This window comes from Ambystoma mexicanum, chromosome 6p (genome assembly GCF_040938575.1).
Source record: "Ambystoma mexicanum isolate Mex_15411 chromosome 6p, UKY_AmexF1_1, whole genome shotgun sequence".
In the NCBI taxonomy this organism is placed as follows: domain Eukaryota; kingdom Metazoa; phylum Chordata; class Amphibia; order Caudata; family Ambystomatidae; genus Ambystoma; species Ambystoma mexicanum.
The window spans coordinates 1329412543-1329437740 of record NC_090935.1 but is presented as its reverse complement, the minus strand read 5'-3'; the positions used below and the strand labels follow the sequence as shown (position 1 = coordinate 1329437740).

The 25198-nt window shown below is 50.6% G+C and overlaps 1 protein-coding gene across 2 annotated transcripts in view; it reads left to right on the top strand.

The window, feature by feature from the left end:
* The window catches only part of LOC138510377 (coiled-coil domain-containing protein 171-like), a 3784015-nt gene that overhangs the window by 1113251 nt on the left and 2645566 nt on the right, over positions 1-25198 (top strand). For both annotated transcript variants that reach the window (XM_069625990.1, XM_069625991.1), the window contains one exon: positions 17119-17187. In XM_069625990.1, coding sequence (XP_069482091.1) covers positions 17119-17187 — 69 coding nt within the window. The remainder of the gene's footprint in view (positions 1-17118; positions 17188-25198) is intronic.

The window sequence follows — 25198 nt, the reverse complement described above, 5'->3', positions numbered from 1 at the left end:
AGGAGCATATCGTCTGCGTACAATGATATCAGATGTGTTCAGCCTTTCGTTCGGATCCCAACCTCCCCGTATTGTTGCCGCAGGCATATTGCCAGCGACTCTAATGCCAAGATGTATAACATGGGAGACCAGGGACATCCCTGTCTGGTCCCCCTGCTGAGCTGCCATTTATCAGAGATTATGGTTCCTGTTTTAACTCTAGCAATAGGGGAGCTGTATAACATCTGGACCCACCTGGTATATCCTGGCCCAATCCCGTAACCCTTCAGGGCCGCTTTCAGCCATGGCCACCGCACTGAATCGAATGCTTTGACCGCATCCAATGACACGATAGCCAGCTCACCCTGGTCTCCCTCAGCCTGGTCAATAATATGGTGCAACCTCCTATGGTTGTCAGTGATGATTCTACCGGGGACATAGCCTGTTTGCTCCGAGTGTATCAGTTTACCAATTACCCTCTTTAACCTATTAGCCAGCACTGCCGTGAGTATTTTACTGTCTTGATTGAGCATGGACAGGGGCCTGTAAGACCCACAGTCCACGTCTGGCTTGCCTGGTTTCAGGAGTGGGATGATTACTGCCTCGCGGAGAGACGTTGGCAGTTCCCCCCGCTCGTATGCCTCATTGAGCATGGCGAGTAGCGGCTGGAGCAGCTCTTGCTTATATGTTTTGTAAAACTCATTGGGTAACCCATCCGACCCAGGCGCTTTGCATGTGGGTAGGTGTTGGATCACTGTCTCCAATTCGTCTGAGGTGATGGGGGCATCTAGCGCCGCACGTTCCAAGTCATCTAAGGTGGGCAGCCCTATCTCCTCTATTGTTTCCTGTATTTCTTGGCTCATTTCTCCTCCTACATCCTCATATAGTCGTCTATAATATTTGAGGAACTCCCCGTTTACTTCTTCCTGGGTATTATAGATTTGGCTTTCCACGTCCCTCATCTCTCTGATCATCAGATGGGGGGTCTCATTTTTGTATAACCAAGCTAGTAATCTACCTGGCTTGTCCCCCCTGCATGTAGTCTCTCTGTATATTTCTTGTAGTTTATTCTGCATAATCTGTCCCAGAGTTCACTACAGATCATCTGTAAGTCCCTAATCCTGACGCTATCCTCACTGGTGATCCCTCCACTATGTGCTAAGCCCTCTAGCTCTTTTTCCCTTTCTTGCAATTCCCGTTCAATACCCCCTTGGAGCCCCTTGGATTTGGATATAGCCACCCCGCGCACCACCACCTTAAATGCTTCCCATACCGTTCCCTCAGAGCGTACACTACCGGTATTAATTTCGAAATATTCCTCAATGGCCTCCCTAAGGTCTTCTCGAAATCCTGAATCTTGTAAGGCCTCAGTTCTGAGCCTCCAAGTCGGGATCCGTGCTCTGGGGGGTTGATGTCGCCATTCGACGACCAAAGGTGAATGGTCGGACAGCACCCGGGCCTTGTATTCCGCGCTCCCCATTTCTCCTATTATCCCGACATTCGCAAACACATAATCCAGCCTCGTGTAAAGGTCCTGAGGTGCTGCGAATTGCAAATACTGCCTATCCGCTGGGTGCAATCGTCTCCACACATCCTCTAGGCCAAGGTCTGTCAGCAGTGACAACAGCGCCCTGGCTGCCGGCGTTGGCTTTTCTAGTTTATCATCTGACCTATCTATCCTGGGATGCAGGGTGCAATTAAAGTCCCCACCCCACACCATCGCGCCTCCCACCATGGGGCTAATTTAGCTATATAGGGATCTGAAGTATGCCGCTGTGTCATGGTTTGGGGCGTACAAATTTATGATGTTTACCTCTCTATTTTCCAGGAGTCCCGCCACCACAACCATCCTGCCCTCTGGGTCTATCGTCGAGCTGAGCAACTGAAATGGCACGTGTGGTGCCACCCATGTGATTATCTCTCTTGCATATGCAGAGTATGTGGCCCCTATGACTTTGCCTTTCCATTTTCTCTTGACCACCTCCAGCTTCTCTTTAGTGAGGTGGGTCTCCTGTAGCAGAGCTATGTCAATCCGCATCCTCCTCAGGTACATCATCACCTTATTACGTTTCAAGTAACTTTTGAGGCCCCGTACATTCCAGGTAACAATTCTGAGATTACTCGATGCCATTGGCATGATGCATGCAACACAGATCCCACTTCTGTCTCCGTGCCCCTAGGCTCGTTCCCCCTCCACCTCTCCCTCCAATATTTTCTTCAATGGCCCGCTGTCCGACTAGTTTCCCTCCCAACCCCAACAACTCTACCCCTTACCTATCCCCAACTCCACCCCACTGCACACAACCCTTCCCCTCCCCCCACCCTACCCGGTCCCAACAAATGCCCAGCTCCATCCCTGGATCTCAGGCCCACCCGCGTCTGTTCCTGTCTTGTAAACGAGAACTAGGATCCCGCGGGTCGTCACCGTGCTACCAGTGACCTAACTAAAAATACTACTAAGGGGAATAAGGATTGCCCTTCAGGAGCCCCCGTTCACCTGTACTAGGATTATTGCGTTTCGGGGTCCCACCGGCCCATAATTGTACAACACATTCTCACAGGCTTTATTCTAAAACACTATATTCAAGTCCCAGTGACTGGGCCATGTCCCGAGGGAAGGCCCATTCGTGCACTACTTATCTCCTGCGATTCCTGTCTGGATATCCGATTCCTGGGGACGACCTTGCATGTCCGGCCAGTCCATCGCATCTTTCGGCGTCTCAAAAAACAGGGTTTTGTTCTTGTAGAACACTTTCAATTTGGCTGGGTAGAGCAGCATGTAGCGGTGGCCCGCCTCTCTCAGCCTCCTTTTCACCGTCCCGTAGTTCATCCTGCTACGCTGCACGTGCAGAGTATAGTCTGGGTACGCCGTGATGGTCGCCGACCCCCTTTCGATCTTCCCTCCCCTCCGGAAAAATTCCAGTATCTTCTCCCTGTCTTGGTAATTCAGGATCTTAGCGATCATCGGCCGTGGGGGAGTTCCTGGGGGCGGTCTCCTCGCCAGGGCCCTATGAGCCCTCTCAACTGCAAACCCCTGGGTCAATGTACCGCCAGTTATCTCCTGCAGGAGCATGGTTTCCACATATTCTGTCGGAGTAGAGTCCTCTATTCTTTCCGGCAGGCCAACAATACGAAGGTTATTGCGTCGGGTGCGCCCTTCTGCTTCCTCCGCCCTGCTTTCCAGGTTGCCCACCCTCTTCCTGGGTCTGACCACTTTAGAAGTCGCCATGCTATGTTGTGCCAGCAGCGCCTCCCTTTGTGTTACGAGTCTGCGTGGCGTCGTGCCTCTCTAGGTGTTGCAGGGGCCGTTGCGGTTGTATTCCGGTGTAGCCCTCTACCTGCTCCACTTCCAGAATGGGCTGTGTCCTCCCACGTATCTTCGCACCCTCCGTGCCGCGCTACTTGCCCTTGTTGCGCCACCTCAAAGGCTAGAGGCCGTGTACACCCAGTGGCCCAGTGCAGTCCTCTTTCGGCCCTCCGTCGGCCCCGGGGCAGTCAGCTCCGCAGACCAGCCCAAAAATGTTGGCCTCGTCGTCCTAAGCTGGGGAGTCAACCTTGTGTTATGTCTGGGGGACAGCAATTGCCCCAGATTGGTCTCATCTGTTGTCTAACTTCAGCCATGCCATCTGTACTTTGGGAGATGGCCCTCCCAAGTGTGCCTTGCTTCCAATGTTTTGGCACACCTCGCCTTGCTGGCCACCACACTTCCCACAGGCAGAACTGCTTACTGCAGTATAGGTCGAGTGGGGCTTCTGTGCATAGTTGCATACAGCCCCTCCAATGTTTGAATCAGGTCTTCAGTGGCTCTGTGTGCTGCCACTGTTACTCCTTGCTCCAATCCTGGGGGTCCCTCTTACATTGTAGCTGATCTGCCTGCCAGTATCATTCTCCCGGCCATTCTCCCGGCCATTCTCCCGGCGCAGCGCACATCCGCTCGTCTCTTCGGAGCTTCTGATACAATGTATCTCATTCAGCTTCCCTGAGTGGCTTTACCGTGGGTCGCCGCTCGCTGTCAGTTCACTTTCTCAATCCACGGATATTATTGAGCTCCAGCCGCATGTGCGCCCGCTCGGGGTGCACACGTCTTCTAATGCTAAAACGAACCGCGGGGCTCACGCTCCGTTATTGCAGCGGCCTCTGCAAATGTCTTAAGCTTCCTTTGTATGCGCTGCCATTTTGTCTCCCGATCTTCGCCGGCTCTCCTGAAGTCAGACACCTGAATCTTCACGGCAGTACGACGTACATGTCCCACATTTCCAGCGAGTGTGCTCCCCACTATCATGGGCAGGGATATGGTTTTCCAGCGCCGGCAGAGACCCGCAACCACTCCTATTCTGACGGATCGACATAGGATCACAGGAGCTCCCACGGAGCACGTCCCTCTACATGGCCGCCTTAGCCACGCCCCCATTAATTACATAGACTTGATACTTTTTGGGACTGATAAACCTCAATCGGTTGAATTTTTGTACTCACATTTATGGTCAGATACATAATGTCCTGGAGACAACAGGACCCTACACCAATAAAGTCAAAGAAAAGCGAGTTGCACTGTGATTCATGTGATACTCTAAGGAAGAATTGTCCTTTGAACTCTGACAGTGTACTGCTTTCGGTAACTCTAATGGTGTAATTGTTTTGTTTTATAAATCTTAAGTTGTTTTGACTGTCTTAATATATCTACAAAGATTATTGTTTAATGTTTTTATGAAACCTAAAAATACCAGTAAAAGGGTATTTTTATATTATATTATATTATATATTATATTACCAGACAGAGTGGCACCACTTTTGGAGGCTTCTGTGCAGAAGCCTGCCAAAAGTGGAACAAAGGGCTCGACTTGGGTTGGAGTTACAGAGGCGAACACAAACGCCCTTTTAAAACCGAGTCCTGGCAAAAAGACCCAACCGGGGAATAAATATTAAATAAATAACCCGGCGGTATGTTTAACATTGCACCAAAAAAGTGGTGTGTTTAAAATGAATGGGAAAATCCCATAGGAAATATTCTGGTGGAATATTTTGCGTGGTAACTACTGCCACCAGCCAGAAACTCGACAAGGGGGGCCTGGACAGTGCCCCCTTGAAAAACAGACCCAGGGGCAATTGAATTACCCCTACCAGTACTTCCACAATATGATGGTTTGTACTGGTTCGGTTCACAATTTAAGACTAGTAAAGTTAATGGTGACTTTACATGCCCTGGGAGACAGTAGTCAGTCCCAGGGTATGGAGTCTATGTTTGGGGGCCACTATGACACCCCTGTGTTACTGCACGGAGGCTGCTGTGTAACACACTTACCAAAAACACAGGAAGCCCTATGGAGTAAAAGACCCCATAGCCCATAAAACACATTACAAAGTCAAATGACATTCATTCTCAAATCATGCCTAAAAGTGGGAGAAAAAGAGTCTCACTCTTAGCAGGAGAAAAAATGTAAACCCAAAAATCCAACAAAGCTGCTGGGGGACTCTTTAGGTTTGGGAAATTAGCCTATAAGGAGAATTCTCCCTAACACTCGCCCCCCCCCCCAGACTAAGGGACAGGAGGATTTAATCCACTCCTGGATGGATCTCATACCTCTAGTCGATGACATACATCCTAGAGAGATCATCAGCATTTTGGTGGTGACACCCTGACCTATGTTCTATGGTCAAATCAAAGGTTTTCCTTTGTAAGCTATATGACCTACAAACCCTTTGAGGAACATCAGTCTTTTTAAAACTATAGGGGATCTGGTTGACCAGTCCCTCAGAAGTTGGTACAACTTCTGAACCTGTGTTAGGCTTTTTCCAAGGGGCACTTATAAAGGATTCCCTTGGATCTAGAGGGGCCTCTAGAGTTCCTCACCACTTCTCTGTTGGGAGAAGGTTGGGTCTTAGACCTCTTGGTTGGAGGGGATGGAGATAAGCAAGGTACATGCTTCTCCTTCCTCTTAGATCTACCCTTACTTACTTTAGGAGTTTCACTCCCAAGACTAGGATTTGAGTTGGAGTCGTCAGTAGAAGGTCCAACAGTCTGAAGGTTTTTAGCCTTAGACTTTTCTTTTCTGGTTTTCCACCAGCACTGAGAATTACCAGTTCTCTTAGGCCTAGTTAGGGTCCAGTTGGTCTATCCACCTCTTCCTCAGAAGCAGGGCGAGTCACAGACTCTAAAACTGGGGGAATAATGATGGAGCTTGGTTCGGGCTCCCATTTCCCTAACATTTTAGCCTGAAATTTGCCTGGGTCAGAGGTCAATTTACCAACACCAGGACTTGTAGTGGGGTTCTCTGTAGAGGTTCCCACAGGCTTAGAGTGGTTCCTTAAGGTGGCCTCTCTAGCCAATTTGGTTTGGTTCTGGGTCTCCATACTGGGAGGCCTGGGGGTACTGGATACTACTCCTAGAGTTCTTAGATCATTCCCCAACAGGACTCTCCCAGGCACCTCAGTCTGAACACTGACAGGAATCATCACTGTCATGTTGTTACACTGTATGAGGGCTGGTATAATTGGAACCATTTGGACAGGGCCTCCAGACATCTTAGTGGGACCTTGGGGTGTCTTAGCAACATCCTCAGGCCTGAAAAAGCTTTCATCCACTACTGTTCTGCTGGCCCCAGAGTCTCGCCTGGCAGGAGTACCCTGGCCATTGACAAGAACACTGTCCATATAATAAACTTTAGAGTTTTCTGGTATGGAGTTGTACACACTCCTATTCTGATTGCTAACCAGATCCAGGGACTCTACTGTTACACTTGCTTGAAGACCCAAAGGTTCTTCAGCAAAGACTTCAAAGTGAGCACTAGCCATTTGGACTTCCTCCTCAGGAGTGAAGGCTAAGGAGACTGTGCTGATCCCTGTAGGTTTACACTTGCATTTTGGATCTCCTTTGATGTGGTCAGTTGCCTTACAGACATAGCATACTCCAAATGCTCTCTGAAAGGGTGGCTTGTTCTGACCTCCTCCTGGTTGTTGACCAGAAGGTACACTAGCCTGTTGTGGTTTACCTTGGGGCTTACCCTGGTTATTTTGTTGTTTGGGGCCCTCTTTTGGGTTGGGAGGTATTAGAAGTCTCTTGGTTCCCTTGTGGTGGCTGCTTTCCCTCATCCTTTTTCTGAGTGACCCCTGAATCCTTGTGAGTAGCCCTGTTGGCAACCCACAAGTCCGCAGCCCTAGCTAGCTTCTTGGAATATAATTCCCTTGAATCAGCAAAGTGCTGTCTGAGCTCAGCAGAGCAGGCATCATAAATTGACTCCATCATTACAAGATTTCTCATTCCCTCATAAGTGTTCACCTTGTAACCCTTAATCCATCCCTCTAAGTTTTTCAAACACTCATTCACCTAGGTAGCCCAAGGGGTACCATCATTCTTTTTGAGGGTCCTAAACCTCTTAAGGTACTGGGAAGGGGTCTTCCCAAATCTAGCTATCAAAGCTAGCTTCACACATTCATAATCCCTTCTATCCACCTCCCCCAACTCCATTACCACATCAGATGCAACAGGGGGGAGCCTAGAGAACAACCAGGGAAGTAACTCATTCCCTAAGATGACCTGGAGCCCATGATTATACTCGAACATAGCCAACCAATCCAACACATCCAACTTAGGTTCATACATACCCACAATCTCTTTAGGCATCCAGGGTCTTTTGGGACTGGTACTCCTAGAGGATCCGGAGAGCGAAGCATTTTCAACAGACAATTTCTTCATCTCTAGCTCATGCTTGAGCTCCATTTCTCTGAGCCTTAATTCTTGATTCAGTTCTTGGTGTCTTTGCTCTGCTTGAGCATTAAGTCTCTTAAACTCCAATTCAAGTTTCATTTTCTCTAGTTCAAGACATTGAGGACTAAGTGTGGGACCGGGTAAAGGCCCAGTAGGTACAGCTGGTAGAGCAGACAGAGGCCTTGGGGGGACAGTCACAACAGCCTCACCCCCCTCTTCTGACTCTGCCTCAAGATTTTCAATACTTTGATCAATATCAATATCATCACTGTTATCTACATTCTCTGGGAGAGTGGGTTCCTCTGAGCCATCACCCAGATTTTGGTTTGCTAACAATCTTTCTATTAGCTCCATTTTCTTGCCTTTAGTCAGGAGATTCTTATTCTTACAGAGAACTCTTAAACAATCAGCAGTTTTTGTAGCAAGGGACTCTTGACTATAACCTTCCATAGTTGACAGGTTAGAAAATAAACTTTTTAGTGCTAAGCTTTGTGGTTAGTTGCACTAAGGTATCTATAAGCACACTAAAATGTATACTCAACACAAATCCCACCGCTGTACACCAATGTTAGGCAGAAACCTGTGCAGTTCCCTTAGGGACCACTGCAAAAAGTTTAATACTACAGGTGTTAGCAGTAAACCCAATTGGTAGCAGTCTGTACCACCCAGATTTACCTGGTAGCTGTGGCTGAGCAGTCAGACTTCTCTCAAGAAGAGTTAGGCAGTATATAGAGTATACACATTAGGTACAAAGAGACAGTAGCACAAGCAAACACTGACCAGAGCTTTGGTATAAAAGTATATAATTACTTATTTAAAAAACACTCTTGTAAAAATACACTGGCACTAATATGTCAAGCAAGTTCAAACACAGTCACTAGAAATATATACACCTCCCTAATTAATTATTTGACAAGTCTAGGTTAGTACACCACTTATTTAGCAAAACAGAGGTGAGCGCGTAACCATAGATGGCACTCCAATACTGATTTAAAAAGGGAGAGAAAAGGCAGAAATAGGAAAACACACAATACCAACACTTTTAAAGAACCACAGCAAGTCAAGAAAGGCATGGTCTACTGTAGAGCAAAAAGTTCATAGGCCAGGCCCACTCTTGGAGAGACCAAGGCGGAATGTGCCCAAGATCACACAGTTGAAGTACACTTTAAAAGTCTTTGTAGATACTTCAAAAAGGAGTTAGATCAGTTCAGAAAAGTTAGTTAACAGGTCCGAGGTCACCCCAGGATAGAGAGTCAAGGATTTACGGGACACCTTAGACAGTCTGTTGCAAGGGAGACCAGGCGGGCCACAGTACCTGAAATGGTGAGAAAGCTCCAGCGGGGGCAGTTGTTCCTGGCAGCGGGTGCAAGTCAGTGCTTCGTCCAGGGGAAGAGACGATCCCGCTGTGGAGGAAAGCTGGAGGTTGTTGCACTGCCAGGGAAGAAACCAGCCGTGGAGTTTCCCGGTTAAAAGGTACTATTTTATTTGCGGTAGTGGTGAAGCGTGGCTGTCTGGCCGCCGGGGTGCTTGGCCAGGCGATTCGACCACGAGACGATCCAGGAAGGCGAAAAAAGGCGACTGGTTAACCCACCAGCTCAAAGGAAGAAGACTCTCCTGGAAGAAGATCTTCTCTGTCGTTGGGAAGTGGTGAGTTCGGTTCAGCAGGGCTCCACCGGTTGTGTCGTCGTTGCAGGTCGGCTCAGCTTCTCCCTCTTCGGATTCTTTAGGTCCTGTGGCGACTTCTGAAGTTCCAGTCCCCAAAGCCCTGCTATTATGCAGAAAACACCCATTCATCAGTCCTAGCTGTCACTCAAACATGCTAAATCGTGAGCCGGGCGGCTCACCACTGGGCCAATCACACAAGAGTGCGACTTGAGTTGCCAAAAGTGGAACAAAGGGCTCGACTTGGGTTGGAGTTACAGAGGCGAACACAAACGCCCTTTTAAAACCGAGTCCTGGCAAAAAGACCCAACCGGGGAATAAATATTAAATAAATAACCCGGCGGTATGTTTAACATTGCACCAAAAAAGTGGTGCGTTTAAAATGAATGGGAAAATCCCATAGGAAATATTCTGGTGGAATATTTTGCGTGGTAACTACTGCCACCAGCCAGAAACTCGACAAGGGGGGCCTGGACAGTGCCCCCTTGAAAAACAGACCCAGGGGCAATTGAATTACCCCTACCAGTACTTCCGCAATATGATGGTTTATACTGGTTCTGTTCACAATTTAAGACTAGTAAAGTCAATGGTGACTTTACATGCCCTGGGAGACAGTAGTCAGTCCCAGGGTAAGGAGTCTATGTTTGGGGGCCACTATGACACCCCTGTGTTACTGCACTGAGGGTGCTGTGTAACACACTTACCAAAAACACATGAAGCCCTATGGAGTAAAAGACCCCATAGCCCATAAAACACATTACAAAGGCAAAGGACATTCTCAAATCATACCTAAGAGTGGGAGAAAAAGAGTCTCACTCTCAGCAGGAGAAAAAATTAAACCCCAAAAATCCAGCAAAGCTGCTGGGGGACTCACTAGGTTTGGGAAATTAGCCTATACAGAGAATTCTCCCTAACACTCATGAACAGTAAGTGATATGCTCTGTGATACAAAGCATACATTAGAAATCTGATAATTGGGCCAATTTTCATTAAAGGGATTAGAAGCATCAACCATGGATCTATGTGCGCCAGTTAATCCCATTCATGTTGTTTATCATTGGCTACTAGGTACCTGAAAATGTATGTTAGTTTTAAAACACATTGGCCCTCATTACGACCCTGGCGGAAAGTGACTGACCGGAGCGCCACAGCGTAAATAGCGTTTCCGCCATTGCACGAAGGAGCAAAGTGCGGCCCATTCCGACCCATCGGGCACGAGCACCACGCCACGGCGGAAGTGCAAAGTCCGCGATGGCGGAAATGACCCCAAAACGGCCCACACCGCCGCCGTACGGCGCCCTAGGTGCAATACCGCCACCCCTCTTAGCGGTCACCGCAGTGTGCGCCTACCGGAAAGTACGGTGACCGGAAATATACGGAAACGGAAGTAAAAACATGGGCCCGGAACGGGAAACATCCCGGCGTACACCTATAAAAGCACTAAAACCACACAACCACTAAAATCACTACCCTGAAACACACCCCAAGCCGTCACCCACCCTAGCGAAACCAAGACAAATGGGAAATGTAGCGAAGAAAGCGTGCGACCGCAAGCGGCAGGTCCACTTCTCCCGTGAGGAACTCACCGTGCTAACAGAGACCCTCCAGGAGAATGCTGCCGTCGTCTTCTCCACGCAAATGACCAGAACGGCACTTGCAAACAAGAAGACCATATGGGCTCTGGTGGCACAGCGGGTAAGTGCGGTGGGGACCGCACCCCGCACCCCACAGCAATGCCGCAAGCGATGGGACGACCTGCGGATACGCGTCCGCAGCATACTCTCTGCCAACCGCAACATTGCCACAGCCACCGGGGGAGGTCCTGAATCACCCATCAAGTTGACCCCCTGGGAAGAAATCTGTGCCTCCACCATCGGAATGGAGAGCATAGAGGGAGTCGGAGGGATGGAGAAAGGAGTGCAGACATCCGAAGATTCAGGTAGGTGGGCCAGATAAAACAATGCCAAATCCACACAGTCCATCCATGTGAAGTACCATGCGTCCACATAGTGCAACAGAAAAACATGTCCAGGAGAACGTCCACACACATCGGCCTGATAGCGCACGTTAAAACCCACAATAAATAAATAAATAATTAAAAACCCCTAATACACGCACTACACGTGCAGCAGGCACACCCAAACTGCAGGCTGCCAAACAACTGCACCCTCACTCCACACACAAATCAAAGCACCTCCAAGGACCCGACCCAAATCACCCTCAGGTACCACCCCAATGCATGTGATACAATGCCATTCCAATTCCCACAGACCCATCAATAACCCTCGCCCTCCTTTACTCCACCACAGGGTCCGATCCAAACGACGAGCTACAGGACACCCCTACCAGCACACCTGCAAAGAGGGCCAAGACCAACGGCCAGAGACCCTCCACCTCAGCTGCACGCATCAAGACACGGCAGCAGCACAAATCAGGTGGCAGCACAGAGGAGGGAACATCAACAGGCACCCCAGCAGCCAGCATGCCCACAACACCACCACCACAGGTCCCCCCAATGGATGCCACAGAAGGCACTGCCTCTGGTGGCAGCAGCACCATAGGTGACACCCCATTGATGGCAGCATGCTCGGACACAGAAAACGGGGATGCCGAAGTCAGATCCATCCATGACCTGTCCCAATCCCCCTGTCTGTCCCATCCCGTACAACATGAGGATACCACGCAGGGGCACCCACAAGACGACGACTGGCCATCCCCCACAAGCCCTGTGGCAAGGCAACATGAGGACAACAGCCCCTCTGTGACACCCCCGCAAATGGCCATGGCCCAGCAGAGGCAACAGTCCCTCGACCAGTTAATCGTGCAACAGCAGCAAATGGCCACACTCCTCAAGGACCATGCCGATGAATGTGGGGGCACTAAGGCAGACATAGAAACATCAACTGAGACACTTAGGGCAGAAATGGAGAGAGGTACAGAGACGCTAAGGGCACAAATGGAGAGTAGCACCGAGAGCCTGAGAGTCCAAATGGAGAGAAGCACCGAGAGCCTGAGGGGGGAACTGCATGCGATGTCCAAAGACGTATGTGCCGAACTTGCCGCAGTGCGCCGTGTGCTCACTGAGCTCTCGCAAACCCTTAGGGACATGCATGGACGTGAGCAGGCAGACACATCATCCGTTGCAAGTTCCGTCCAGGGCAGCCCCCAACGTAGATCTGGAAGGAACCTGCGCTCCACAGGCAGGGGTGCCCCTGATACCCGCAGAGGGGGCTTGCAATAGCGACAGCCCACTGACAATGAGCATCTTTGGACACTGGTGTTCGGGGGGGAGGTAGGAGGGTGGAGGGGGTGTGTTGGGCTCACTTGGGTGGCGGGTCGATAGGGTGTTCAACATGACATCACATATGCCATAAAAAGTGCACGATCAACCAATGAGATGTGTGGACATTGATCTTTGTGTACTAGGCCATCATAGGCGTACAGTCCATATTGTGCATGTCCCAGACACATGCAGTGCCACGAGTCCCGTGTCCATGTATCAGCCACCAGGCGTGAGTGCTAGAAGCATACATCAATGAGATGCTGACGAATGTCACGGGCCTCCGGTGCCTCGCAGACTCCATGAGGTGCTGCCACATCCCCACCCTCATCATGACCATCATCAGGTGCTTGCAGTTCTGCGTCAGGGGGCATGGGCACATTTCTACGTACGCACATGTTGTGGAGCATGACACATGCCATGACCATCTTTGCAACCTTCTCATGGCGGTACAGGAGTGCCCCGCCAGACCTGCTGAGGCAGCGGAAACGAGTCTTCAGTAGGCCGAATGCCTGTTCAATGACTACACGGGTACGTGAGTGGGCATGGTTGTAGTCCTCCTCATGCTGGTCCCGTGGGTTCCGGACTGGTGTGAGGAGCCATCTCTTCAGTGGATATCCAGCATCACCTGTATGTGGACGAGAAACGTATGATGTGGAATGCCATTGCTACGTACGCACACCCCCCCCCTTCCTGCCAGGTCATTGCCAAATCACATACCCCACATAATCATGCATGTAATGAGACTCACCGAGTAGCCAGGATCTGTTCCCTGCGTGTCGCTCCATGTAGCGTGGTATTGTAGAGTTCCTCAAGACCATAGAATCATGGGTTGATCCAGGGAATCGGGCACAACAATGTGTAATGATCCTGTTGAAGTCACACACCATTTGTACATTCAGGGAATGAAATTGTTTTCGGTTGCGGTACTGGGCCTCCATGGCATGTGGGACGACCAATTCCACATGGGTGCAGTCGATGGCACCAATGCAACCCGGTATGCCGGCAAGTGCATGGAATCCCACTTTTGTGTTGGTAATTTCCTGCTCCGAGCGTGGTAGAGAGATGTAGTCGTCTGCGTGCTGCAGGAGGGCATCGAGCACTTGCAATAGTGTCCGTGAGAACAGTGGCTGAGAAATGCCATGCAACTGTCCGACTGTGTGCTGGTAGGTGCCTGTGGCCAGGAAGTGGAGTACAGACACCACCTTCAGTAGGGGTGGGATGGCGGTTGGGCTATCTATCATGCTGACAAGGTCAGCCTGTGTCATGTCCACAATGGCGGCTATGGTGTCCCGGTCCAGACGGTAGAGGGTGTGGATCTGCTCATCAGTGAGGTTGAACGGATGTGCTCGGAGGCGTGGGATTGCGGGCTGCCTGCGTGGTGGTAGTGGCTGTGCTGGCGGCCCTTGCTGGCCCTGCCTTGCCCTCCTCCTCCTCCTGCGTCTCCTTCGTGCGGCCGGTTGCAGTTGGTGTTCGTCTTCTTCTTGGAGTTGGAGTAGTTGCAGTGCTATCAGGTCCCCCAGGGCCAACATCGCGAGTCCTGCCGGTAGCATTTCGGTGTGGTTGTGGGAGGAGACTGGCTGTGCAATTTATGTGTTTTCAGGCTGTATGGCCTCCACCTGTGGTGATTAATTCCACCTGTGCAAACTGCTCTCCCCTTTGGCCGAGCACGTCCCGCGCACAACGCTGCAAATCGGGGAATGGCATCTTGCTATTGCAATCATGTATTTGTACCCGATGGCCGTGTAACATTGGTTGACATGTTCATTCTGCTGTGGTCCCATTGTTGCACATACTATCTGTGCAGTCGCGAACAGACTTGTGAAGGGTCAGTGGAACGTAGTACTCGAGTAACGGTGGGCCCTCATGCATCACTGTACCGAGTTGCAACGACGGGCGGGGCGTCCCATTTGTGGGTGAAGGCAGTTGCCATTTTCACACACAGCCGCACTCGATGGAATAATTAGTGATTTCAAACGGCCACAGATGCCTTTTCGGCGTGATGTTGCAAATGTGGAATTCGAAGGGCGGTGCTTTCGGTTTCCAGCTAGCGGCGAGGAGATGCCCACAGGTCTGACTGCAAATATAACGTTCTATTGTTCAATGTCCTTGAGACAGGGCCCATGGCGAGGAAGCAATGATTGATATGAATAGTTTGGGATGCGCAATTGCTACGTGGGCGATGAGGCCGGCCGTTCCCAAATACATGTTACTTCACAACACTGGAATTACGGGCTGGGGCACTGTGGATTTTGCAGGCTGCATAAGGCACAGACTCAATGGATGTTTCTAATGTTATGTGAGTAATTATTCAGGCGTTTTGATTCCGGGATGAGGGAATGATGAATGGATGCATGGGCAGGTGATTTGATACAGAGTTTGCCATGTACAGGGCTTCTTGGGATCTATCCGCCTCCCCTGCGCTATGTGATGCAGGGCTGCCATAGTGGGACCATCGTCTATCTGGCCTTGTTGAGCCCTCCCTGTCTCGACGCGCCCTCAGACACTTGTGTCCATGCACGTTAACATTCCCATCTGATGGATTCTGTTTTGACAGACGCATGCACAGGTACACTCGTTTGTGATGGTGTTTGCACCTCGATATAGATGGTTAGGAGTCGCAAGTGGTTTTGGGGTGGTGATGATCCTTTGGAGTGGGCTAGCATGCATATGGCTGTGGATTTCGTGTGATCATTGAAGTGAGTTGTTGGAATGTAGTTCTGATGGCCATTCTGTTCTTTTTCTTTTCCTTTGGTTGACAGGTATCTCCTCCCCTTTTGCCACTGCCATCTGTATGCCACTCCTGCAGATGGGTTTTACTCCCGACACCTGCTGCTTCGTGTTAATCAGTGGAGCAGCATTACGATCTTATGGGACGATCGCCAATGGCCCACATGCCCTTACGCAGTACTGGTGGCTCGGAGCAACATTTCGGCCTTTCAGCTGGACTAGTGCCTCCCCATTGGGACGGCCCTGCGGTTCTGTGCGCTTCCATGTTGCCTTTTCGTACGTGAATGTGGCTCTGTGTACCATGAGGGAACAGGGCGACACACAAGTAGTGGCTGGTCATTTCTTGCGGATGCAGCCCACAATGGTGATTAGTGTTTAGGAGTTCATGGCCTGATGGCTGTATGGGCTTGGTGACTTTGATGTGCATTAAATTTCTATTCTGATTTGGCCCGTGTAGCGTTTTTCTTTGCAAGTGATGTGGCATATGCCTATTTGGGGGGCGATGTATTGTGAGGAGATCTGCATTGGGTTCCAGCTTCGGAGTTTAGTTGCGTGGTACTGTACTGGGCGCGTTTGCCTACTAAGCCCGTGAGGTCAGGGATGGGGGCTGCCAATATGACAGTTTGAATGTTGTCATGCTCAGGGGCGGGGGATTGGGTTTTGTGTAACAGATGCCGGTCAGCCAGGTGGACTGGTGGAATGATGTGATTCTCGGAATATTGCTGGTCACAGGTGCCTGTGTTTGCGTGCGTTTCTTGGTGGGGGACTGTGGTCATGTCCATTGGGATGGCTTCTGTATTCGTGCCATCTGTGCCCTGCAGCTCCCATTGGCCCCTCTTGTGTTTCTTTTGTTCGTTGCCATGCATGGGTGACTTGTACATTTCAATGGTTGCATTGTGACTTCATTGCACCTACGGGGAGTTGTACTTTGTGGGCAGGGAGCGGTGTACAGGCACTCAGTGGGGCCGTTTACGGTTGATTCGCGATGCCGTACTTCTCACCATGGCGGAATGGTACATTACGCCATGCCTGATGGCGTTGGGTACATGTCCGCTAGGGTCGGAATTGGCGTACCGTTGCGCCATGGTGGTGTTTGCGGTTTTGCATGGCGCGCGCGCGCGTGCTTGGTGCAGTTAGCGTTGGCGTTCACTACGGTGTCGCTAATGGCTTCGTACTTTGCGGTGACGGGTCATAGTCGCACCGAGCGCTATTCGATGGCGGTATTGCATTTCCGCCATCGTTTTCCGATTTCCGCAAGGGTCGTAATGAGGGCCATTGTAAGCATGTTATAATCTGGTACAATAACAAGTAGTGGTTACTTCTATTCTAACAGTTTTGGCACAATGTCTCCTCTATGTTTTGAATATTTAATAATGAATCCATAGAGGACCATAAGATATTTCTCAGTGACTGTTTGCAGGCTTGGTACGTAAGTCCAGGTGCTATCACAGGCAGACAATTGCTCCATCTAGAATTACATATAGTTCTTCATCCTTGTTGTGTCCTTTAGGGTGAACCATTTCCATTATAATGATGTATTTGGATTCCAATGTGCAATTGTTCAGTTCAGTTATAACAATGGCCATTAGAATGATGTATTTGGATTCCAATCTTTGCAGTAGTTCAGTCCCGTTGCCACCCGAATAGAAGCATCCACTGCATCTTTGCCAAAGAATTTCAAATGAAAAGAATCACTGTTATGCATTTGCTTAAATGTACTGCCCTAGGGTAATTCGACTCTCCATTCTTAACTGCTCTGCAGTGTTCCACGAGGCGAAATTCCAATACTGAACACATAGTGGACCCTTCAGGCAGTTTTTGCGATGGGCCAGTAAGTATATATACTTGATGTGTTGTTTTGCATTTAAAGTGTTTACAAATGTACCATACATTGTGATCATCAAAGGTAAGCAGTTGATTGATCTCACCCATAATGCAAGTGTTACACTTATTTCAAGGCCAGAAGCGTCTTTCAGCCTTTATTGCAGATACAGTTTTACTTAAAATGATAAGGAGGCACCAGATCTTTGATAGAGAGTATTTAGAAAGTCTGGTAGAAGCCTGCTCCCCCACTCTCATGGCTATATGAAGATCTAGTTTTGATACAGGTCAATGGGGGCCATTCCGAGTTTGGAGGTGCATTAGCACCATGGCTGCCTCCAAAATCGGTCTGGGTCCAGGTTCCTTTTATGGGGACTTAAAATTCAAAAAAACAATCCCCATTTCCATTTGAGCCCCCATAGGGCTCAATGGGAATGGGGATGGAGCAAATAACGGGCCTGCTAATTGCGGGCCCCTTTTTTTGTTCCCTTAGCGGCTCCCGCTAAGGGACCTCGTAATAGGGCGCTAGCGGGTTAACGGCACCAGCATCCTTACCGGTGCTGTTAACCTCCTACCGCCAGGGTCGGAATGACCTGACTCAGGTGGCACCTATTTGCACACTGTGTTGTGTGATAAATCTATTCAGTAATATACTTTCTTTAAATGTATTCTTGGCCATTGTTGCTGTGCCCTGTCACTTTAAGATAGAGACCGGGTCACGTGGGGTTCTGACGTGGGAGTGGGGAGGAGGAATGGAAAGGGATTTCAGTATTCCGTTGTATTTGAATAAAGAAGGACGTTGTTAATATCCCTCTGGTGTGTGTCCTTATGTTCTGTGGGCCATCCGGCCACAACAACTGGCGACAAGGCTGACCCTGCAGCACGCCAGAGTCCTCCTCCTCCTGGCACGCGAGCAATCCTCCTGCGCTGTGCCCACTCCAATGACCATCCCATCAACTGTCTCCACACATGCACCACATGCGCTTCTCCAGCGAACCCACTCCAGCGATCCAGCTGTCCCTGCGAGGCCTGCACAAGGCCCCCTCATCCGCACACGTACCATGCGCAACAGGAGAAAGCCGCCACCTACTTTGCCGCGCGGCAATTCGCCAGCAGCTGGACTATTTCCATGTGCAGGAGCATGTGCAACCGCAGGTGGGTGTCCGCCCCTCCATCCTGTTTGCCCAGGGTGCCAGCAGCTCAACGCGCCCCCCTTGGACTACGCAACCCGCCCATCAAATGCTACCATGAAGTGGGCCTAGCCAGCCCGTGTAGTCATAGCACCTCGTGGCTGGAACTGACTCTCACCAGCAAGCCCGACAAGAGCAGACACCAAGACGCGCTCCTGCCTCTGGGAACTGCCATTTCTCCACACGGGAAGTCACCGGTTACCCATCGACTGTGAACCACCACAGGGGGCGCTCCTGTCTTCCACAGTCTGCAGGGAAGCATGCATTTAGTGGGAGTGGAACCAAGTCGACCCAGTTGCCACCATGAGCTCACCATCCAATCCTGCCCTGCAACCACAGGCAGCATGGGATCCTCCCACAAGGTCCACTGCCACCGCGCGGCGCATGCCTCCCCCATTTTCCATGGCCCTGCAAGTAGACAAGGGCCCGCGGTGGATGGAATGGCTAGAGGACTACAACAATTTTATTACAGCAGCGGGGGAGGAGAACTCTCAGAAACTACCCAATATGTTCCTCAATATAGCCGGCAGTGAAGTCAAGACACTCACCAAGACGATCCCCGCTGCTGAACAGTCTGATTTTGCAGCACCTTATGGTCCTCAACAAAAGACTTGTGATTGAGCCAAATAGAGACTACGAAAGGTACATGTTCAATCAGTGTACCCAGCAAGGCGATGAGACTGTTGACGAGTTTATCACTCGACTGAGAATGAAAGTGTAGTTCAACGCCTTTTCGTTAGATGAAGCAATCCGCCTGAGGGTAATTGAAGGGTGCATATCCCAGATGCTAAAGAAACAACTGCTCAAGAAACCGCTCTCTATTGAGGAGGTTCAGCAAAATCCCAGAATCTTCGAGAGAGTGGATGTACAAGCAACGCAGATGTCAGGGAACACCACAGCCAAACAAGACAAGGGTGAGCTAATTGCAGCAGTCCAGCCGAGCACCCAGAGAACTGGAGATAGGGGCTCCGAAGGGGGATACCAGACGGCCCCTAGAATGCAGAGGCAATGTTACCGATGTGGGATGGTATTCCCCCACTCAGGGACGTGCCCCGCGCTCACCCAGAGATGCAGTAACTGTGGCAGAGAAGACAACTTCCAATCAGTCTGCAGGGAAGGCAGACCTTTCCCTACACTGCGCATAGCACAGACACCCCCGCCCAGGGTGTACAATTGGACCCCACAGAGCCCGGCATATAAGATGCGCCCATACCAACAAGGGCCAAGACGATACGTACGGGTAGTAGAGGACCACTACCCAGAAGCCGATTTTCAAGAGTTTGAATCCTACGAACAGAACCCAAGAATAAGGGATGAATCTGATGGACCACCACCACTGCGCCAAAGCCCGTACATAGCGGTACCACAATGACCAGAACACGAGAGCGACCCGTACGACCAGTATTCCCAGGATGAATATGTAAACTTCATCATGGATGAGAGGGAAGCAAGGGAGGCACCTAGGATACCTGTAGGGATAGGCAGGAGACAGTTCTGTTTTCTGGTCGACTCAGGAGCCACTGTGAACATCATGGGGGGGGGGGAATGTTTGCAAATACCTGACAGAACAGCGCTAGCCCAAACAACGTCCAAGATTTTTCAATGGGGAGCGGATCTTCCCCTACACTCCATCGGATTCTTCAGGCGCTGACTCTTCCACAGAGAATTGGCCATCACCACATTCAACCATGTAATACGGAGCCCGACCAAAGGGAGATGTTACTTAGCTACCAAACGGAGTCCAGCCTGGGACTCATTGACATTCATGTCCATGAAGGTGATACCATCTGCTCGACCGACCCCTCCAGTGACACAACAGGTCAGGTATGTGCCTTGTGGAAGAGTCACCCATCTGGGAACCCCATCACGAAAGAGATGATCCAGAAATAATTCCTGCTCCTGTGCAAAGGGATAGGCAGGATGAAAGTTCCCGCCGTCAAACTACACATAGACTCGTCAGTCCGGCCTGTCCTCCAACTTCTGAGGAGAGTAGGGTTTCACCTACAAGCTGCTGTGTTGAACGAACTCAACCAGTTACTGGCTGACGGTATCATCGAACCAGCCACGGGCCCAACTCCATGGGTCTCTCCGCTGGTGATTGTGCCAAAGGAAGGGGGACGCCTGAGACTCTGTGTGGACATGAGGATGGCCAACACCGCAATCCAGAGAGAACGACATCCAGGGCCATGCATAGAGGACATGATCGTCCAGCTGAATAAAGCTGTTCTTTTCTCCAAACTTGACCTCAACCAGGGGTATGATCAGATGGAGCTCCATCCCGAATCGAGGGGCATTACTACCTTCGCAACCCACGATGGCCTCTTCCGCAACAAGCGCCTAAACTTCGGCATCTCATCGGCAGCCGAGATCTTCCAAGAGGCCATCAGGCAAGTCATCCGGCCGGTGCGGGAGGCACTGAATTACAGTGATGATATCCTTGTGTTTGGAAGGTCACGGGAGGAACATGACACTGCGCTGCTTGCAACTTGCGCTGCCGTCCAAGGAGCAAGCCTGACCCTCAACATTGACAAGTGCTGGTTCAGCAAAACCAAGCTGAAGTTCTTTGGACACATCTTCTCAGTAGACGGCATGATCCCAGTCCCCGAAAAGGTCTCCACCATCTTCAATCTCCAAGAGCCAGGCCAAGTAGTGGACGTACAATCATTTCTAGGTATGGCGGGATATTGCGCCAGATATATCCCACACTACGCCTCCACTGAGCTGTTACGTAGGCTGTTGCAGAAGGATGCCTTGTTTGTATGGTCAGCCATATGTCGAGAGGCTTTTGACACAATAAAACAGGCACTGGCGGAAGCCAGGAGGCTCACCTACTTTGACCCAGACTGGCAAACTGAGATCGTAGTGGACGCAAGCCCTGTGGGGCTAGGAGCGATACTAGCTCAGACTAGTGAGTCGACCCGCACCCCAGACACATTGTGGCCTATGCCAGCCGAGTATTGGCCCCGACCAAATCTGCCTACTCGCAGACCGAGAAGGAGAGCCTGGCAGTGGTGTGGGCGTGCAAACACTTCCATAACTTTGTGATAGAGGAAAGGTTCACCCTCATCAACGACCACCAAGCCCTGTTATCACTATTTGGGAACCCCAGAACCAAGATGCCCTCCCAGACCGAACGCTGGGGCATCAGGCTCCAGGAATATGATTTTGAGATCATCCACAGGCCCGGAGGAGAGAACAACCCGACAGACTACCTGTCGAGACACCCAGCAGGCAAGCCTATGCCCAGGCCAGGAGACACTGAGTAAAAAAACTATGTAACATTAAATGCACTTCTTCCGGCTATCTCCCTTGAAGCCATCGCTTCAGCATCCGCAGCAGATCCCTCCTTTTCCCCCTCGCGATCAGCCTGATAGAGAACAATAAGTAGAAAAACTACAGGCGAGCCGTACTAAATCATCCGGGAGTGTGCAGGGACGAACTAGAGAGACTGGCCACAAGGAGCTAGCAGTAAAAGACAAAACGATACTCCCGAGAGGGTGCAGACTCGTCATTCCAGCGACCCTCTGGCCTGAAGTTATCATGATATGATTTTTTTTATTTATATCGCGCCTATACACAAGTGTTTCAAGTCGCAACAAGGCGAGGGAGGGCGAACAAGAGGGAACAAGATAATGATCTTACTAGGCCCAGTGACATTGAGATTGCGCAAGTGCAGTAGAGAGGGAAGGGGAGAAGTGCCAGGGGAAGGGGAGGAGGAGCAAGTGCAAGATATAAGATCAAACATTGAAAACAAGAAGTGTGGCCAGCAGGTGGCAGTGCAAGGGTTACGTGCAGACAAACAGGTGATAGATAAGTGCAAGTATGAGAGGGTTGCAGATACAGCCCCAAGTGCAGGGTTGCTAGGGGGCAGTGCAGGTGTGCAGCTGGGAGGGCAGGAACCTGGGCCTGTGGTTCAGAGGGTAGCCAGGTAACCAGTGCAGTATTAGACAGGAGATCAGCAAGGTAGCGGAAGAGAAAATGCAGAAGCAAAGAGGAAAATCTTGAACTGCTTCCGGATCTGGAGCTGGTTCTGCTCAAGTTTCAGAGAGGCAGGGAGGCTGTTCCAGAGGGAGGTGCCAGCCGAAGAGAGAGCTCTGCCCCCAACTCGTTGCTTGGAAAAGCGTCTGACCCTCAAGGAGTTGAGGTGGAGGAGCGAAGTGCTTGAGTAGGAAAATACTTCAGAGGAGAAAGCTGGAGATATTTTGGTCCCAGACCCCAGTAGGCCTTGTAGACAATGCAAAGGGTTTTGAATTTGATCCTTGTAGCCGCTGGGAGCCAATGGAGAGATTTCAGTGCTGGAGAGATATGATCCCTGGGCTTGATGTCAAGGAAAGTTCTTGCAGTCCTGTTCTGGATGAGCTGCAGAGGAAGGAGAGTAGAGGCAGGCAAATTTAAAAGGAGGCTGTTACAGTAGTCAAACCTAGAGAGAAACAGAGCTCTAGATACAGTGAACTTCTGAGGGAAGGAGAGGAAAGGAAAAATACCTCTGAGGAGGTGCAGTTGGTAGTTAGACTTCTTAGAGACGTCGAAAATATGAGAAGAGAAGGAGAGAAAGGAGTCAAAGATAACCCAGAGTTTATTAGCCTCGGAGGTGGGAGCAGGAGGAGGGCCAAGGAAGGCTGGCCAGAGAGTGGCAGGAAAGAGGGGTGCAGGTGTACCGATGAGGAGGATCTCCGTCTTGCTTGCATTCAGGCAGAGATCATTGGTGTCGCACCACTCCTGGATTGCAGTCAGACAATCCTGGATGAGAGAGGAAGAAGGGGCGGCAGAGGGGAGCCTGTCATTCACATAGCACTGGAATTTGGAGCAGAGAACGGCAATGCGGTGGGCAAGAGGTGCCAGGTATTGGTTGAACAGCCAGGGAGAAAGGTTAGACCCCTGGGGAAAACTGCAGGTGGAGAGAGAGATAGAGGAGAGGAAGGACCTAAGTTGGACCTGGGAGGGTCGGTCCGAGAGGAAAGAAGTCAGCCAGGCCAGAGCCTGATCAGTGAGATCCAGGTTATCACGGAGCTGGTTGAGCAGGATGGTATGGTTGACCGTGTCAAAGGCAGAAGAGAGATCAAGTAGGCTGAGGACAGAGGGGAGATTAGAAACAAGGTTAGAGAGCAGGTCTTCATGAATGTTCTGGAGAGCAGTTTTCATGCTTCTGGCTGCTCTAAAGCCAGCCTGATCGTCATGGAGACAACCAACAGATTCAGTGTGAAAATTAAGTTGGGAGACGGCCAACTTTTCTAGGAGTTTTCCCAGGAAAGGAGTGATAGAGATTGGGCGATAGTTAGCCAGAAGGGAGGGGTCAGCTGAGGGTTTCTTGAGAAGAGGGTGCACACGTGAGTGCTTCAGGGGGGAAGGGAAGGTCCCGGAGGCGAAAGAGTGGTTGCAGAAGTCTGCCAGGGCGGGGGCGAGTGTGTCAATGTGGTCCTTGATGGTTTTGGAAGAACCTGTTTAGAAGAAGTTTTCATAGATCGGACTTGTCTTGAAACCTCATCAGGGGAGAATAGAGGAAAGTCAGAGAAGAGAGGCGGGTGGCCGCAGGGGGGCCGGAGGAAGAGGAGAGAGTGGAGGGAGGAGCAGGAGAAGCCGAGAGGATGGACAGGATGTCCTGAGTTTTAGGGATGAAGTGAGAAGCTAGGGCCATACAGAGGGCCTGGCAAGGGACAAGAGAGGTAGAGACTGCGGCACGATTGCCCAGCTCCTTGCAGATTTTAAAGAGTTTGGCCGAGTTGTTAGATGCTGCAGAAACGCAGGCTTGGATGTGAGCTCTCTTCTTAGTGAGGCCAGAGAATCGATATTGCCTTTGGAGCAGGCAGCAGGCCAGTTTGTCAGAGGATGTACAGGTTGCCACCATTTCCTCTTAGCCACCCTACACTTGTGTTTAAGGTTGACAAGGTCTGAGTCGTACCAGGAGATGCACTTGATTTTAGGCTTCATGCGAATCCTCATGACAGGGGCAAGTACTTTAAGAGTATCAGAGATAGCAGAGTGGAGCATGAAAAGGGCTGTGTCAGGGTTTGAGTCAGCCAGAGGTGCAGGATGGGGAGAGAAAGATGCAGCGAAAGCCTCAACTGACATACGCTTCATGGGTCGAATGACTGAGACGGTGAGTGGCAGTGTGGGGGTAGGCTTGGACTGACGGGTAGAGAGAAAGAGAGAGAGAGAGAGAGAGAGAGAGAGAGATGAGAAGAAATGAGAGAGTGGTCACTCCAGGAGAGTGGAGTGGTGAGATGGTTAGAGAGGGGGAGGTCTGAGGAGATCAGAACATCAAGAGTGTGCCCTGCAGAGTGAGTCGGGCCAGGTGGAATAACAGAGCGAGAGAGGGAAAGTCGCAAAGTTCGCAAAAGAGTCCAGTGGTGGGACATGAAGCATCCAGGTAGAAGTTGAAGTCTCCAAGGAGGAGGAGTGGAGTGGTTGATGCCAGGAGGGAGGAGGAGAGGTCCGCTCACTCAGAGAGGACGGAGGTGATCTGACCTGGTGTCTGGTAGATAGTAGCCGGAGTGGCCAGGAGAGAGAAAGCCTACAGACCAGGCATTCAAAGGAAGAGTAGGCTTGCAAAGGAATGAAAGAGGCAGGAATACACCAGGCATTAAAAGGAAGAGTAGGCCTGCAAAGGAGTGATAGAGGCAGGAATACGCCAGGCATTCAAAGGAAGAGTAGGCCTGCAAAGGAATGATAGAGGCCGGAATACACTCCGGGAAGATCAAGGCTATACCCTTACCGGAGCGGTTGGATCTGGGCGCAGAGAAGATCTTGTAGCCATCAGGAAGGAGAGTGTCAAAGCTTGTGACAGAGCTGGCCATGAGCCATGTCTCGGTGAGACCAAGGACATCAAGTTGT